Source organism: Anabrus simplex, chromosome 1 (assembly GCF_040414725.1).
Source record: "Anabrus simplex isolate iqAnaSimp1 chromosome 1, ASM4041472v1, whole genome shotgun sequence".
Classification (NCBI taxonomy): domain Eukaryota; kingdom Metazoa; phylum Arthropoda; class Insecta; order Orthoptera; family Tettigoniidae; genus Anabrus; species Anabrus simplex.
In genome coordinates this window covers 489,223,363-489,242,329 of record NC_090265.1, presented here as the reverse complement: position 1 = coordinate 489,242,329, position 18,967 = coordinate 489,223,363, and the positions used below count along the sequence as shown (strand labels likewise).

Genomic DNA, 18,967 nt, shown 5'->3' with positions numbered 1-18,967 from the left:
TCGAGCCTTCTGCTCAGCACTCTCACGGTTCAGGCGGGCTTGAAGTCCTGGCGAGCGCAACAGCCAATCACAATGCTACATTTTCCTTTAATAACTTAAAAATAATCGGCAACAAATTTCTATGCTTTTAAAGACACTGCAAATCGATTGGCCAATGGCTTTCGTCAGAATACTTTACGATGTCAATCGGTTCAGCCGTTCTCTAAAAATCGATGTACCGAGCTCGATAGCTGCAGTCGCTTAAGTGCGGCCAGTATCCAGTATTGGGATGATAGTGGGTTCGAGCCCTATTGTCGGCAGCCTTGAAGAAGGTTTTTCGCGGTTTCCCATTTTCACACCAGGAAAATGCTGGGGCTGTACCTTAAGTAAAGCCAAGGCCGCTTCCTTCTCACTTCTAGCCCTTTCCTGTCCCATCGTCGCCACAAGACCTATCTGTGTCGGTGCGACGTAAAGCAACTTGCGAAAAAAATAGATGTAACAAATATCAGCCTAGTGTTTTAAATATAAAATAATAATAATAATAATAATAATAATAATAATAATAATAATAATAATAATAATTTACATTGCACGAATTAATTTTACGGTTTTTTTTGATATTTTGTTCCGCCCACATATTTTACAAATTTTACGTGCCCATATATCTACTACTGACACGAGCTTGTCGTATTTGAGCACCTTCAAACACCACCGGACTGAGTAAACATAATTATTGTGTCACCAGAGATCGTTTACATGCCGACATCGTACGACAAGAAGTGCCGAATTTACTTTGTTTAACACCAATCAAAAATCCATCTACCGGTGAAAACGCGACCTTTGCGTTTTAAAGGTCAACACACTACCAGTGATCCACAGAGGCAGTTAATACCATGTTTCTTTCTCTAGGTCTATCTATAAAAGCGAAATATCACCCACTCACGCACTCACTCATCACGGTATCACAGGAACCGCTAAACCAAAGACAGTGACATTTGGTTTACAGGTTTCTCTTACCCTAAGAATCAGCTAAGAAACTTTTTAGATAAATTCAACCCCGATGAGGTAAAACACTAAGGGTGGACAATGTTTCGGACCAGTAGTTCGCAGATTAATATAATGGTTCATTTTTATGTCGCTTGGTAACGCTGACAGATCGCAGGTTGCTGTAAAAGCTCATTTTTGGGAGTGTTCAAATTTCTTGCTGTGGCTTTCTTTGTATTGTGACGGGCAGAAAACCCCCGTGCTACTTACTGATAAAGCAAATGAACATGGTTATGTTTATGGGCTGGAGATCTATTTGGTATTACCGTCATAAATTTAATGTAGACAATAGTAGTATAATGCAGGGATTCGGCCGCCTCCTCCTCCTCCCGCCGCCTCCTCCACCGCCGCCTCCTCCGCCGCCGCCTCCGCCTCCGCCGCCCGCGGGAAATTTGAATTTTGGCGGGAAATTTGAATTTTGGCGCGAGATTTGAATTTGTAAACAAAGCCACGTGCTTTTTGACAGCTGTCATCGACAACAACGCATCGCTAACCTCACTGCTGCCATCTTGACGGGCCTAAACCTCACTAGTGCCAACTTAACCTAACTAGCATGAGGTAAACAAAGCCACGTGTTTTTTGACAGCCACGTGCTTTTTGACAGACAACAACGCATCGCTAACCTCAGTACTGCCATCTTGACGGGCCTAAACCTCAGTAGTGCCAACTTAACCTAACTAGCATGAGGTAAACAAAGCCACGTGTTTTTTGACAGCCACGTGCTTTTTGACAGATTTGTAAACAAAGCCACGTGCTTTTTGACAGACAACAACGCATCGCAAACCTCAGTACTGCCATCTTGACGGGCCTAAACCTCAGTAGTGCCAACTTAACCTAACTAGCATGAGGTAAACAAAGCCACGTGTTTTTTGACAGCCACGTGCTTTTTGACAGATTTGTAAACAAAGCCACGTACTTTTTGACAGACAACAACGCATCGCTAACCTCAGTACTACCATCTTGACGGGCCTAAACCTCAGTAGTACCAACTTAACCTAACTAGCGCGAGATAAACAAAGCCACGTGCTTTTTGACAGCCACGTGCTTTTTTGACAGCTGTCATCCGCCATCTTTGAGCACCGTGCTGCCCTCTTTCGTCACCTGTCATCGGCAGTGCTGCCATCTTGACGGGCCTAAACCTTAGTGCTACCAACTTAACCTCACTAGCTCGAGATAAACAAATCCACGTGCTTTTTGACAGCTACGTGCTTTTTTGATAGCTGTCATCCGCCATCTTTAATCTATAGAGTACAGTGCTGCCCTCTTTAGCTACTTACCTTTGAAATGTGGTGGCGGATAATTTGAAAAATGCTTTTCGACAAGCAGCCATCTTTAATCCAGAGAGAACAGTGCTGCCCTCTATGTGGTGGCGGCAAATTGAAAAATTCTACATGCTCTTGTTTGAAAACAAACTCACGTGCTTTTTTGACAGCTGTCATCTGCCATCTTTGAGCACAGTGCTGCCCTCTTTAGTTTGAAATGTGGTGGTGGTAAATTCCACGTGCTCTTGTTTGGAAACAAAGCCACGTGCAGCTGTCATCCGCCATCTTTTATCAACAGAGCACTGTGCTACTATCATGCGGGCAATTTCATCACCTGTCATCCGCCATCTTTAATCCACAGAACACCGTGCTGCCCTCTTTATGGCTACTACCTTAAGCACGTAGTAGCGGACAATTTGAAAAGTTCTGTTAGCTATCATCCGCCATCTTTAATCAAGAGAGCACCGTGCTGCCATCTTTAGCTAGATACCTTTGAAATGTGGTGGCGGCAAATTGAAAAATTCCACGTGCTCTTGTTTGGAAACAAACTCACGTGCTTTTTCGACAGCTACCATCCGCCATCTTTAATCAACAGAGCATAGTGCTGCCCTCTTTAGTTTGAAATGTGATGGCGGCAAATTCCACGTGCTCTTGTTTGGTAAACATAGCCATGTGCTTTTTTGACAGCTGTCATCCGCCATCTTTAATACAGAGAGCACCGTGCTGCCCTCTTTATCGTAGTAGATGTAAATTCGTCACCTGTCATCCGCAGTGCTGCTATCTTTAGCTAGATACCTTTGAAATGTGGTGGCGGATAATTTAAAAAGAAAAATTCTACAGCAGCCCTCTCTCGACGCTAATTGCATAAGATGGCGGCTATACATGACTCCTTAAGGGTGCTTACGCAAGATGGCTGCTATACACAGGTTCTTATGAGACGCCCTTGGGATGCTTGCTCAAGATGGTAGTTATACATGGCTCCTTATGAGATGCCCTAGGGATGCTTGCTCAAGATAGCGACTGCTCTTATGGGACGGCTTAAGTGTCCTTGCACAAGATGGCTTGAGACGCCCTAAGGATGCTTGCGCAAGATGGCGGACACAAGATGGCGGCTATACATAACTCCTTATGAGAAGCTTTAAGGGTGCTTGCGCAAGATAGTTGCTACTCTTAGCTTAGAGGCTAACGTGTCGTGATAGTTCGATTCATTAAATTTAGGGCTTAAATGCAAAATGTTAAATATATCGAAAACGGTGCACCGTAGAGCAAAACGGACAACATTTTTCTGCCTAATACCTAGGTTCGCAGTATGAGGAACAAGAAAATCATAGTCTAATGATGGGATCAACGGTTCGGTTCCTACTTAGGCCCTTTGGCATTTGCTCTGTTTTAGCTTGTATTGAAGCGAGTCTTCGTAACATGATCAGGTCTAGCTATGGTAGAGAGTATAACGTACCGTGCAGGTTCGATTCATTAAATTTGGAGGCTTAAATGCAAAATGTTAAATATCTCGAAAACGATGCATCGTAGAGCAAAACGGACACAATTTTTCCGCCTAATACGTAGGTTCGTAGTATCAGGAACAAGAAAAAACATAGTCTAATGATGAGATCAACGGTTCGATTCCTACTTAAGCCCTTTGGCATTCGCAGCTATCTATTTCTACAAGATGGTGGCTGCTCTTATGAGAAACAAGATGCCTTGAGACGTCCTAGGGATGCTTACGCAAGATGGCAGACACAAAATGGTGACTATACATAGCTCCTTATGAGACGGCCTAGGGGTGCTCGCATAAGATGGCGGCTACTCTTATGAAGAAAGCTAGCTTAGAGGCTACTGCGCAAGATAACAGCTGCTGTTATGCATGTGGTGGAGGGCAATTTGAAATTCTATGTGCTTAATCAACAGAGCACCCTGCTGCCCTCTTTAGCTGAAATGTGGTGGTGGATAATTTGAAAAATTCTTTTGACAGCTATCATCTTTAAAAACAATGGCGACTATACATAGGCTGTTAAGGCCTTATCATTCTCCTCCTCCTCCTCCTCCTCCTCCCCCTCCTCCTCCTCCTCCTTCTCTACCTCCTCCTCCGCCTCTTATGTCAAGGCATAGTTTTATATCGAACAAGTTTAAACCTGCATCGCGAAGGCAAGCGTGTGCAGCGATAACATTATTGTGCATGTTTAGACTTTCGAAACATAAGAAGAGTAGAATCAAACGCTGTACTCGATACGACATGTGATCAGAACATTGATTGATGCGTTCAGAAAAACAAAATAAGTGATCAAGACTAGAATCGAACAATGCACTCAATACATCATGTGTTTAGAATATGTCAGGGGATACGCTTGTTCTAAGAAGATCAGATTGAAACATAACAAGACTAGAATAGAACACTGTAATCGATGTTGTTAACTTCAACATGTGATCAGAACATTGATTGATGTGTTCAGAACACAAAATAAGTGATCATGACTAGAATCGAACACTGTACTCGATACAACATGTGATCAGAACATTGATCGATGTGTTCAGAACACGAAATAAGTGATCAAGACTAGAATCGAACACTGTACTCAATACAACATGTGTTTAGAACATGTTAGGGGGTACCCTTGTTCTAAGAAGATCAGAATGAAACATAACAAGACTAGAATCGAACACTGTAATCGATGTTGTTAACCTCAACATATGATCAGAACATTGTTTGATGTGTTCAGAGCAAAAGTACAATTTTGATGATTTGCTTAGTGTAAAATCAAAAACTATGGAAACACACTGTGCACATATCGCGTAGCTAACTCGCTCAGTAAGCAATATTGCAAAACTACAACTTCAATGATTTGCATAGTGTAAAAATCAAAAACACACTGTACCTATACTGCGCAGCTAACTCGCTCGGTAAACGATATAGCCAAAGTATAACTTCAAATTATTTACCTTCCATCATTCGTCTTGTGTGTAAAAATCAGTCGAACAAGTTATCGCATAAACATGGCTGAAAAAAATCGTGATAGGTTATGGAACCCAGGGGTTACATCTTATCAGAAGGGCAAAAAGGATGAAAGGACTCTTCCTCCTCCTTACCGCACATTCCTTGAAGGGCTAATTGGCTGAAGGGCTAATGGGCTAAAGGGCTAAAGGGCTAATGGGCTAAAGGGCTAAAGGTGCAACAACCTCGTCGATCGCTATCAACAAGAACGCTTGTACTTTGTTAAGTGTAGAAAATTAATCTTTATTTGTAAATGGTTTCATGTTCAGAACAAGGAATGGAAAATCCCCGAGGTGCGATGAGTTACGTTTTTCGAACTAGTGTTTGGAACACTAAACTTTTCAAGATGATAGCAGAGAGTTTAGCAATGTTCTGTTGTTGGATTTTAAATTCCGCGCTACAACATGCATAAGGTGGTAGCCTTGAGGTTTACCGCCGTAAAGATGGCAAGAGTGAGATTAACAATGTTCTGTTGTTGGATTTTATATTCCGCGCTACAACATGCATAAGGTGGCAGCCTTGAGGTTTACCGCCGTAAAGATGGCAGCAGTGAGGTTAGCGACGCTCTATTGTCCTTCAAAGTGAGGTTAGGGTTCGTCAAGAAGACAGCTGTCAAAAAAGCACGTGGCTATGTTTACCAAACAAGAGCACGTGGTCGTGACGCCACGGTCACGTAATCAATCCTTAGCTCGACGTCGTTAAGAGCACTATTAGGGTTAGCTATGCTTAAAAGTCTTGGGAACAGAGCAGCAGTATGAATTGCTATGTTTCAAAGCGTGTACACATGACCTATCGATTTTACATGCATCGACCATCGAACTAAACTTCATCCGCTAGATCGTGCTGCTATCTTAGCATAACCTATACCCATAAAATTAAAGTACAATGCATAGCCATGTTTCAAAGCGTGTACACATCACCTATCGATTTTGCACACATCGACTCTCGTACTAAACTTCTTCCGCTAGATTGTGCTGCTATCTTAGCATAACCTATACGCGTGACCTTAAGGTACAAAGAATAGCCATGTTTCAAAGCGTGTACACATTACCTATCGACTTTACATGCAACAAATATCGTACTAAACTTCTTCCGCTAGGTTGTGCTGCTATCTTAGCATAACTTACACACATTAACTTAAAGTACAAAGAATAGTCATGTTTCAAAGCGTGTACACATTACTTATTGATTTTGCATGCATCAAATATCGTACTAAATTTCTTCCGCTAGATTGTGCTGCTATCTTAGCATAACCTATACCCATGAACTTAAAGTACAATGAATAGTCATGTTTCAAAGCGTGTACACATCAACTATCGAATTTGCATGTATCGACTCTCATACTAAACTTCTGCAGGTAGATTGTGCTGCTATCTCAGCATAACTAAGACGCATGAACTTAAAGAACAAAGAATAGCCTTGTTTCAAAGCGTGTACACATTACCTATCGATTTTGCAAGCATCGACTCTCGTACTAAACTTCTTCCGCTAGATTGTGCTGCTATCTTAGCGTAACCTATACGCATGACCTCAAGGTATAAAGAATAGCCATGTTTCAAAGCGTGTACACATTACCTATCGACTTTGCATGCAACAAATATCGTACTAAACTTCTTCCGCTAGGTTGTGCTGCTATCTTAGCATAACTTATACACATGAACTTAAAGTACGAAGAATAGCCATGTTTCAAAGCGTGTACACATTACTTATTGATTTTGCATTCATCGAATCTCGTACTAAATTTCTTCCGCTAGATTGTGCTGCTATCTTAGCATAACCTATACCCATGAACTTAAAGTACAATGAATAGTCATGTTTCAAAGCGTGTACGCATCAACTATCGATTTTGCATGTATCAACTCTCGTACAAAACTTCTTCAGGTAGATTGTGCTGCTATCTTAGCATAACTAAGACGCATGAACTTAAAGTACAAAGAATAGCTTTGTTTCAAAGCGTGTACACATTACCTAATGATTTTGCAAGCATCGACTCTCGTACTAAACTTCTTCCACTAGATTGTGCTAAAATCGTGTAAGCGTGCTGCTATCTTAGCATAACCTATTGATTTTACATGCATCGACTATCGTACTAGACTTCTTCCGCTAGAGCATGTAGCAATCGCTTTTGTGTATCCCTAACCCATGTGCACGAACTTAAAGCATAAAGATGAGCTATGTTCTAAAGCGTGTACACATCACCTATCGATAATGTATCGAATATCATACTAAACTTCTCCTGCTAGAGCGTACGAGTATCGCTTGTGCGTGCACGAACTTAAAGCATAAAGAATAGCAATGTATAAAAATCTTGTAAACAAAGCAGCAGCATTACGTATAGTCAAGATTAAATGCGTGCACACATCATGTATCCATGATGCACACAGTACTAAACTTATTCCATTAGAATGTACAAAGTTCGCATGTGTTTGTACTGCTATCTTAGCATAGCCTATGTGCATGAACTTAAAGCATAAAGAATAGTTATGTGTAAAAAATCTTGTGAACATAGCAGAGTGTTAACTACGTAGGTGTAGACATTGAACTTTACATGCTGAGGCAACATACTACGTGACCGTGACGTCACGACCACGTGCTCTTGTTTGGTAAACATAGCCACGTGCTTTTTTGACAGCTGTCTTCTTGACGAACCCTAACCTCACTTTGAAGGACAATAGAGCGTCGCTAACCTCACTGCTGCCATCTTTACGGCGGTAAACCTCAAGGCTGCCACCTTATGCATGTTGTAGCGCGGAATTTAAAATCCAACAACAGAACATTGTTAATCTCACTCTTGCCATCTTTACGGCGGTAAACCTCAAGGCTACCACCTTATGCATGTTGTAGCGCGGAATTTAAAATCCAACAACAGAACATTGCTAAACTCTCTGCTATCATCTTGAAAAGTTCAGTGTTCCAAACACTAGTTCGAAAAACGTAACTCATCGCACCTCGGGGATTTTCCATTCCTTGTTCTGAACATGAAACCATTTACAAATAAAGATTAATTTTCTACACTTAACAAAGTACAAGCGTTCTTGTTGATAGCGATCGACGAGGTTGTTGCTCCTTTAGCCCTTTAGCCCATTAGCCCTTTAGCCCATTAGCCCATTAGCCCTTCAGCCAATTAGCCCTTCAAGGAATGTGCGGTAAGGAGGAGGAAGAGTCCTTTCATCCTTTTTGCCCTTCTGATAAGATGTAACCCCTGGGTTCCATACCCTATCACGATTTTTTTTCAGCCATGTTTATGCGATAACTTGTTCGACTGATTTTTACACACAAGACGAATGATGGAAGGTAAATAATTTGAAGTTATACTTTGGCTATATCGTTTACCGAGCGAGTTAGCTGCGCAGTATAGGTACAGTGTGTTTTTGATTTTTACACTATGCAAATCATTGAAGTTGTAGTTTTGCAATATTGCTTACTGAGCGAGTTAGCTACGCGATATGTGCACAGTGTGTTTCCATAGTTTTTGATTTTACACTAAGCAAATCATCAAAATTGTACTTTTGCTCTGAACACATCAAACAATGTTCTGATCATATGTTGAGGTTAACAACATCGATTACAGTGTTCGATTCTAGTCTTGTTATGTTTCATTCTGATCTTCTTAGAACAAGGGTACCCCCTAACATGTTCTAAACACATGTTGTATTGAGTACAGTGTTCGATTCTAGTCTTGATCACTTATTTCGTGTTCTGAACACATCGATCAATGTTCTGATCACATGTTGTATCGAGTACAGTGTTCGATTCTAGTCATGATCACTTATTTTGTGTTCTGAACACATCAATGAATGTTCTGATCACATGTTGAAGTTAACAACATCGATTACAGTGTTCTATTCTAGTCTTGTTATGTTTCAATCTGATCTTCTTAGAACAAGCGTATCCCCTGACATATTCTAAACACATGATGTATTGAGTGCATTGTTCGATTCTAGTCTTGATCACTTATTTTGTTTTTCTGAACGCATCAATCAATGTTCTGATCACATGTCGTATCGAGTACAGCGTTTGATTCTACTCTTCTTATGTTTCGAAAGTCTAAACATGCACAATAATGTTATCGCTGCACACGCTTGCCTTCGCGATGCAGGTTTAAACTTGTTCGATATAAAACTATGCCTTGACATAAGAGGCGGAGGAGGAGGTAGAGAAGGAGGAGGAGGGGGAGGGGGAGGAGGAGGAGGAGGAGGAGGAGAATGATAAGGCCTTAACAGCCTATGTATAGTCGCCATTGTTTTTAAAGATGATAGCTGTCAAAAGAATTTTTCAAATTATCCACCACCACATTTCAGCTAAAGAGGGCAGCAGGGTGCTCTGTTGATTAAGCACATAGAATTTCAAATTGCCCTCCACCACATGCATAACAGCAGCTGTTATCTTGCGCAGTAGCCTCTAAGCTAGCTTTCTTCATAAGAGTAGCCGCCATCTTATGCGAGCACCCCTAGGCCGTCTCATAAGGAGCTATGTATAGTCACCATTTTGTGTCTGCCATCTTGCGTAAGCATCCCTAGGACGTCTCAAGGCATCTTGTTTCTCATAAGAGCAGCCACCATCTTGTAGAAATAGATAGCTGCGAATGCCAAAGGGCTTAAGTAGGAATCGAACCGTTGATCTCATCATTAGACTATGTTTTTTCTTGTTCCTGATACTACGAACCTACGTATTAGGCGGAAAAATTGTGTCCGTTTTGCTCTACGATGCATCGTTTTCGAGATATTTAACATTTTGCATTTAAGCCTCCAAATTTAATGAATCGAACCTGCACGGTACGTTATACTCTCTACCATAGCTAGACCTGATCATGTTACGAAGACTCGCTTCAATACAAGCTAAAACAGAGCAAATGCCAAAGGGCCTAAGTAGGAACCGAACCGTTGATCCCATCATTAGACTATGATTTTCTTGTTCCTCATACTGCGAACCTAGGTATTAGGCAGAAAAATGTTGTCCGTTTTGCTCTACGGTGCACCGTTTTCGATATATTTAACATTTTGCATTTAAGCCCTAAATTTAATGAATCGAACTATCACGACACGTTAGCCTCTAAGCTAAGAGTAGCAACTATCTTGCGCAAGCACCCTTAAAGCTTCTCATAAGGAGTTATGTATAGCCGCCATCTTGTGTCCGCCATCTTGCGCAAGCATCCTTAGGGCGTCTCAAGCCATCTTGTGCAAGGACACTTAAGCCGTCCCATAAGAGCAGTCGCTATCTTGAGCAAGCATCCCTAGGGCATCTCATAAGGAGCCATGTATAACTACCATCTTGAGCAAGCATCCCAAGGGCGTCTCATAAGAACCTGTGTATAGCAGCCATCTTGCGTAAGCACCCTTAAGGAGTCATGTATAGCCGCCATCTTATGCAATTAGCGTCGAGAGAGGGCTGCTGTAGAATTTTTCTTTTTAAATTATCCGCCACCACATTTCAAAGGTATCTAGCTAAAGATGGCAGCACTGCGGATGACAGGTGACGAATTTACATCTACTACGATAAAGAGGGCAGCACGGTGCTCTCTGTATTAAAGATGGCGGATGACAGCTGTCAAAAAAGCACATGGCTATGTTTACCAAACAAGAGCACGTGGAATTTGCCGCCATCACATTTCAAACTAAAGAGGGCAGCACTATGCTCTGTTGATTAAAGATGGCGGATGGTAGCTGTCGAAAAAGCACGTGAGTTTGTTTCCAAACAAGAGCACGTGGAATTTTTCAATTTGCCGCCACCACATTTCAAAGGTATCTAGCTAAAGATGGCAGCACGGTGCTCTCTTGATTAAAGATGGCGGATGATAGCTAACAGAACTTTTCAAATTGTCCGCCTCTACGTGCTTAAGGTAGTAGCCATAAAGAGGGCAGCACGGTGTTCTGTGGATTAAAGATGGCGGATGACAGGTGATGAAATTGCCCGCATGATAGTAGCACAGTGCTCTGTTGATTAAAGATGGCGGGTGACAGCTGCACGTGGCTTTGTTTCCAAACAAGAGCACGTGGAATTTACCACCACCACATTTCAAACTAAAGAGGGCAGCACTGTGCTCAAAGATGGCAGATGACAGCTGTCAAAAAAGCACGTGAGTTTGTTTTCAAACAAGAGCATGTAGAATTTTTCAATTTGCCGCCACCACATAGAGGGCAGCACTGTTCTCTCTGGATTAAAGATGGCTGCTTGTCGAAAAGCATTTTTCAAATTATCCGCCACCACATTTCAAAGGTAAGTAGCTAAAGAGGGCAGCACTGTACTCTATAGATTAAAGATGGCGGATGACAGCTATCAAAAAAGCACGTAGCTGTCAAAAAGCACGTGGATTTGTTTATCTCGAGCTAGTGAGGTTAAGTTGGTAGCACTAAGGTTTAGGCCCGTCAAGATGGCAGCACTGCCGATGACAGGTGACGAAAGAGGGCAGCACGGTGCTCAAAGATGGCGGATGACAGCTGTCAAAAAAGCACGTGGCTGTCAAAAAGCACGTGGCTTTGTTTATCTCGCGCTAGTTAGGTTAAGTTGGTACTACTGAGGTTTAGGCCCGTCAAGATGGTAGTACTGAGGTTAGCGATGCGTTGTTGTCTGTCAAAAAGCACGTGGCTTTGTTTACAAATCTGTCAAAAAGCACGTGGCTGTCAAAAAACACGTGGCTTTGTTTACCTCATGCTAGTTAGGTTAAGTTGGCACTACTGAGGTTTAGGCCCGTCAAGATGGCAGTACTGAGGTTTGCGATGCGTTGTTGTCTGTCAAAAAGCACGTGGCTTTGTTTACAAATCTGTCAAAAAGCACGTGGCTGTCAAAAAACACGTGGCTTTGTTTACCTCATGCTAGTTAGGTTAAGTTGGCACTACTGAGGTTTAGGCCCGTCAAGATGGCAGTACTGAGGTTAGCGATGCGTTGTTGTCTGTCAAAAAGCACGTGGCTGTCAAAAAACACGTGGCTTTGTTTACCTCATGCTAGTTAGGTTAAGTTGGCACTAGTGAGGTTTAGGGCCGTCAAGATGGCAGCAGTGAGGTTAGCGATGCGTTGTTGTCGATGACAGCTGTCAAAAAGCACGTGGCTTTGTTTACAAATTCAAATCTCGCGCCAAAATTCAAATTTCCCGCCAAAATTCAAATTTCCCGCGGGCGGCGGAGGCGGAGGAGGCGGCGGAGGAGGCGGCGGAGGAGGCGGCGGGAGGAGGAGGAGGCGGCCGAATCCCTGCATTATACTACTGACAATTTTGCGTGGACACAAAACCAACACCGTGGTAAGAAGAACTCTGCCTTACATATACAGGTACAAATGGCGCCGTATTTTAAACGAGCGTTTTGTCTAGGTCACATCAAAGCCCCCTAGATACGGTAAAGTCACCGTAGATAGCAGAATTTTGACATGTTATGGCTTATGGCTGCGGGTCATCCGAAAATTGGTGTTAAGGCAGTTAGCGTCACAAAATGTGTGACTGAATCCCCCTATATGTGGGGGCGGTAGAATAACACCCACGATAGTCCCTGCCAGTCGTAAGAGCGTGGGTTGGCGACCACGCGGCCTTTTAGCTGAGTCCTGGCATTGCTTGCACTTACTTGTGGCATCTATCCTGTTTGACCTCCCTTGGTCAACCCTTGCTCTTTTCCGACCCCTACGCTATTAGGTTCCGAGAGCTGGAGAATCTTACATTTTCATGCCCTTCGTGGCCCTTGCCTTTCTTTGGCCGATACGTTCATTTTATGAAGTGTGGGCTCCTTTCCACATTTTCCCTCTGATTAATATGAACGGAGGATGGTTGCCTAGTTGTACTTCCTTTCAGAACAAGAAGCACCATCGCCACTGTTGTGTGACGGAAGTGTAACCCCAGCAACCATGCGGGCTGTGACGTAAAGTATGGATGGATGGCCAGACAATGTTACCTAGCAACAGTGTTGGTGGTCATCTGAAATTAGCAGCCATTGACAGATGACCATGGCTGAGAGACATGCTCATGATCATTCATTTTTCTTTTTAAACGTAGACTTACTTTCCTCGATAATGGGCACATGGAAAGAAAAATGTTAAAACCTTTTTTGTGTTTGGGTAGAACGCATATATTTAACTTACGAGTGTGTTTAATGTCTCTATTGACAGATAAAAGAGGTGGCTACTTGTTGAAAAAAAAAAAAAAATTAAAATAATGAAAATCTGAAACTTAGTTTTCATGAAATAGGGCTTCAAAATAAAGCAAAATTTGTGCTACATATGCGACGTCACACGCATACTCTGTTATAAGATGGCGCTGTGTTGTCTCGCACGCTCAGTTGGAGGTTAACTGTCGTGAATACAGTTGTATAGAATAACAAATTTTATAATGGAATCTTACTCGTAATATTATTCCTGAACTCTTAAATTATGTATTTTATTTCTCATACTTCACCTCTCACATTCCAAGTGAATGAACAAAATTTACTATCCACATAACATTTTTTGTCCTCAAACCCTCAAGACCCTGCGGCCGTTAAAATAGTAACACCCCACCTCCAATTTTTTTCTCATAATACGTATCTTGCGAATATGTATGGTCATAAAATTGTGCGCTAAATCAGCGACCATTTTCTTGGACATAGATCTCGATAGGTGCGGCTATCTTGTGTCAACATGGCATACAGACGTACAGTAGATCGCGATTATATATACTGTATTTCTTTCAATTTATCTGAACTCCTTATTTCCCCTGTGGGTGGAGTGAAATGATGCATTACCTGCACCCCCTGCATATTGTAAGAGATTACTCAGAGGGGAATAACTAAATAATCTGTACTCTCTCGCTCTCTAAGCCCAAAAGAATTTCCAATTCCGTGTAGAGGAGAAATTCACACTAAAGCATCTGAGTTTATACAATTTAGAAATATAAACAATTATGGTTTCCTTTTAGGAACCTTATTTTTGATATAAAGGCCAAAGGCAGGCATTTATACAAGTGGAAGCATGTGCTTTCCCTAGTGCATCGACACCGCATTGTCCTACATAAGAGAATTGCAGTGGTGTCTCAACGGCGCACTAGCCGCCAGCGTCTTGAAATGGTGTAGCAATCCAACTGATGAGCCCAGTCCACTGCTACACTGGGGCGAAACACTAGTAATTTCACGATTGAAAAAGCCTAAATAGTTTAAATGTTTTTAATTTACAAATGATTACTGTGTGAAACCTTGATATTGTATTTGAAACAGGATTGAAGGAACTGCCTTGAAAACAGAGCACTAGCTCCCTCTGTGGACCAGTGGTCGAGTGCTGGCCTCCGGATTTTCGAAGGGCAGACAAATGTTAATGGACACTAAATGTCGTACGACACAGGAATGTCTCTAGTGACACATTTGGTGTTTAGCTGACAAAATTATTCAAAACTCCACCATACCTGGCAGAGTAAAGGCGAACGTCAAAATTGACATGCAGGCAGCGCAGTAGGCGCTAAAGCGGAATGCTTGCGCATGGTAGCTGAGACCATACGACGTTGGTGATTATTATTATTATTATTATTATTATTATTATTATTATTATTATTATTATTATTATTATTATTATTATTATTATTATTATAGTGGAACCTCGATATCTCGAAACACCTCAGGAGCTAAATTTTATTTCGACTTATTAACAATTGGAGATATAGAGAATAACGTTTTTGAGTATATATAGGGCATAATTGAATCATATGTATCTATGGGCTTATACTGAATACAGTATTTTTTACAGTACCGGTATTTGAAAATATACTAACAAATCGTATTTTACGGCATCGCTTTAATTATGACCCTTTTTAAAGTAACTTTTTAAATAAATAAATAAATAAATAAATAAATAAATAAATAAATAAATAAATAAATAAATAAATAAATAAATAATGCAATGTAAATGTTAATCTTATACCAGTTGTATAGTATTATTTGAAGTAATTCCACATATATGAGTTGATTATGTTTGTAAGTGCAGGAGATATTATAAGTAGAATTTTGTAAACAATATAAATTTTTTAAGGATGATGAACTGTGTGTTTAATGGAAACAATTGTTAGTGTAAATTGTATAATATTGTATTCTGGGAAAATATCTTCTTCTCTTGTTAATTTAAAATTTAGTGCTTGACAATAATGCATTTTAGTGTATCATTTGCCACCGAGGTAGACACCTCATTTGCAAATAAAGCGATTTTGATTTGATTTGACATTAGTTCCCAGCATCTTGTTAACCCTTTCTTTACTTGTTAACTGTTCCTCACAAATTACAAATGCTGTATTGCACAGTCAATGTTGTACAAAATTCGAGTTACAAAGTACTTTTTGCTTCAACGGAGGATATGTTTGCTTCGAGAAATCGAAAAAATTCGTGTAAATGAACTTCGAGTAATAGAGAAATAAATACAAGAGTGTAGAAGAAACGCTTTTTTCGTCTCCTAAATAATTTCCTGAAACAAATTTGAAAATTTTTGGAACTGTGAGCCTCAAGTGAAGAATAGGACAAACGGCCGGGAAATTGAAGTCACTTCGAGATATTGAAAATTCGAGTAATGGAGGTTCGAGATATCGAGGTTCGATTGTATTACAATAGAAGAGAGACTCTGCGGCTCAGGCGGCAGGGCGTCGGCCTCTCACCGCTGGGTTCCGTGGTTCAAATCCCGGTCACTCCATGTGAGATTTGTGCTGGACAAAGAGGAGGCGGGACAAGTTTTTCTCCGGGTACTCCGGTTTTCCCCTGTCATCTTTCATTCTAGTAACACTCTCCAACATCATTTCATTTCATCTGTCAGACATTAATCATTGCCCCCAAGTTAGTGCGACAGGCTTCGGCAGCCGGCGCAATTCTTATCCTCGCCGCTAGATGGAGGCTTAATTTATTCTGTTCCTGACACGGTCGAATGACTGGAAACATGCTGATGGTTAATGATATTTGACTGTTCAGCGCGGATACGAGTACTACAGTGGTAGGTTAAATTCAAGTTACGAGGGTTTTGTAATAAATTTATTCTAAAAATATATAGTAGATGCTACTTACTTCGACCACGACGAGCTCAAGAGCACCTGGCTGGTGAAGTAGATGGACACCGTGCTAAGAGCAAAGAGAAGAGCGTAGCATCGCCGCACTGTGAACTGTTTCCTCAAGCACCGCCATGGTCCTTTCGCAGAAAACACACCAACACGACGACCTCTTCGGTCATCGAACGGCAACGTTGGCTTCCATGGTAACGAAGGGGACAGCTTCGAAGACGGGATTAACAATTTTTCAGTTGACATAATGGACGATTCCACACACGCACACACGCACACGCACAAAATTACACTTAATTCGATTACACGCACTATGTCTCAATGTGAGACAATACGAAAAAATCGTCTCTCTTCCCTCCACGAACTTACGGAAGAAAGAATAGCTTAACAACAATGCACACGAAATATAGCGGTACTATCGGTACTTAAGAAGTCGCTTTACACTAAAATGACAGTCCAAATCTACATTGGCTGCTGTTATTTCAAATCACTTATACATTTTTAAAACGCAAGACCATCACGCTTTTGATGAAGTTATTTGAAATATTTCTACGCTTAGAAACAGATGTTTCCGTAATCACACACACAGAACACGCAATATTATACGTATATATATATTTATGGCACAGATAAAACTAGAACTGTGATGCCGGATTTATTATTACAGTTTCATTTGGAATGTAACATACATTAAAAATCATATACGACGTGTAACGAATAATTTACGCCATAAAAATTGGTTAAACAATAGTAACTTGATGAGGATTAGATTCGTAAAATAAGAAATACCATAAACATTTTAAAATTTGAAACTGCTATACTTTTAAATGCATTACTTGTTCTTGTCAAATATATTTAATATCTTAACAATTTTCTAAATATACGACCATTATGAAAACAGGACAGAAGAAGACCGTATTTTATTTTTTTCGGTTTAATTTATCTATCTATTTTGGTGTCAGTTCGCCATTTGCTGTGTTTCCAAACCCCTGGTAAACTACACAACAAGACGGCGGCCATCTTGGGTGGCAAGCAGTTGCTGATTGCAATGGTTCGTTGTCAAACAACTGCAACTAAGTTCGCATATCGGACCGCAATGCATCACGGTTCTCCGTTCCCCAGTTTCTTGCAAGTTCTTCTCTCTTCCTTCTCTTTCGGTCTTAATGTGTTACACTTCTAAAACTTCCCACACTAGCACTCCCCTTTTTGTTGAGAACTTCTGCAGTCAGTGAAGGATGTCCAAGAGGGACACGCGTGCGATGTCAGATTACGTTTTAAAGCTGTCTTAGTTGCCAGGTGTTGTTTGCTGCTTTGTTAGTGGTGGATTATGCCCATGGCACACAGCCCAACTCTGCAAAGAGAAAAAGAAAACACGACTCGGTTAAACAGTTTCATGTTTACGAAACGTCCGCACGTCATTACAGGGACAATGAATGGAATGGCACTAAATTGATTGTGATGTCATGGAATACAAATGCTAACACAATATTTTTCAGCAACACACTGTGGGATAACAAAACATTTCTTAACAGGGATATATAACATCATATTACACTGTACATGAACTCTGCAGTAGATTAACAGCTTTTAGGAAGCAACTAACGATAACGCTATTCTGTGTTTAACGTCTCTTGAACTGCTATCAATTTGAAGTGATATCAGACGGCCGGAATACTTTTCTGAAAAGAGGTTCTTTAGCAACATGCAAGTAGGTCTTACCGAAACGGCCAAGACGGAAATCGATCCTGAAAGTCTGAGCACCTAATGAACCACGCTACTTAGCTAACTAATAGGTTGGAATGAATACCTAATTATACGGCGTTAAATTCAGTAATGACCGTAAAAAGGAAATGTATGTATGTATGTATGTATGTATGTATGTATGTATGTATGTATGTATGTATGTATGTATGTTTGTATGTTTGTATGTATGTTCAGTCCGTCAGCGATTCCGCTGGTGGGATCCTCAAAAGAAATGAAATGGCGTATGGCTTTTAGTGCCGGGAGTGTCCGAGGACATGTTCGGCTCGCCAGGTGCAGGTCTTTTGACTTGACTCCCGTAGGCGACCTGCGCGTCGTGATGATGAAATGATGGAGACGACACATACACCCAGCCCCCGTGCCAGCGAAATTAACCAATGATGGTTAAAATTCCCGACCCTGTCGGAAATCGAACCTGGGACCCCTGCGGCCAAATGCCAGCAAGCTAACCATTTAGCCATGGAGCCGGACCTTGAAAAGGAATACTATTGTAGATTCGTGGACTACTGAAAACACGCGTATAAAATATGGATCGGCTTATTTTTGAAGTAGGTGGTTTGTGCTAATAATTTCCAAGGCAAATTTCCCAAAATTCTTAGTTCAGAAAGAAATACAGTGGAAGCCCGGTAAAAAGCGCGGTCCGATTCACCACGGATTCGAACTGAACGCGATGCAAAGTAGACTACGTCTTCGGAAAACAATCGCTGCATAGAGGGATTCTGCATTGCAAACTATAACTGTTACCGACTCCGCGCTAAAGAGAACTTCAAAGGATGACTGGAGGGAGTTTTAGAAACAGCGTGCAAGTTTTTGTACACATAGAGGGAAGTTAAGATGACCTTCCTCCATCCCCCTCAACAACTTAAACGTGTTTGCCTACACCCGCGCTTACAAAACCCGTGTTGGTTTTTAGCTTGTTTGAGACAAACTCCTAGTTAAATCTTGTCTTCGGTG

General features: G+C 41.2%; 1 protein-coding gene across 1 annotated transcript in view; it reads right to left on the bottom strand.

The window, feature by feature from the left end:
• The window catches only part of sfl (N-deacetylase and N-sulfotransferase sfl), an 814,105-nt gene that overhangs the window by 144,663 nt on the left and 650,475 nt on the right, over nt 1–18,967 (bottom strand). Inside the window, exon 4 of the mRNA XM_067135314.2 lies at nt 16,260–17,603. Coding sequence (XP_066991415.1) covers nt 16,260–16,498 — 239 coding nt within the window. The 5' untranslated portion in view covers nt 16,499–17,603. The remainder of the gene's footprint in view (nt 1–16,259; nt 17,604–18,967) is intronic.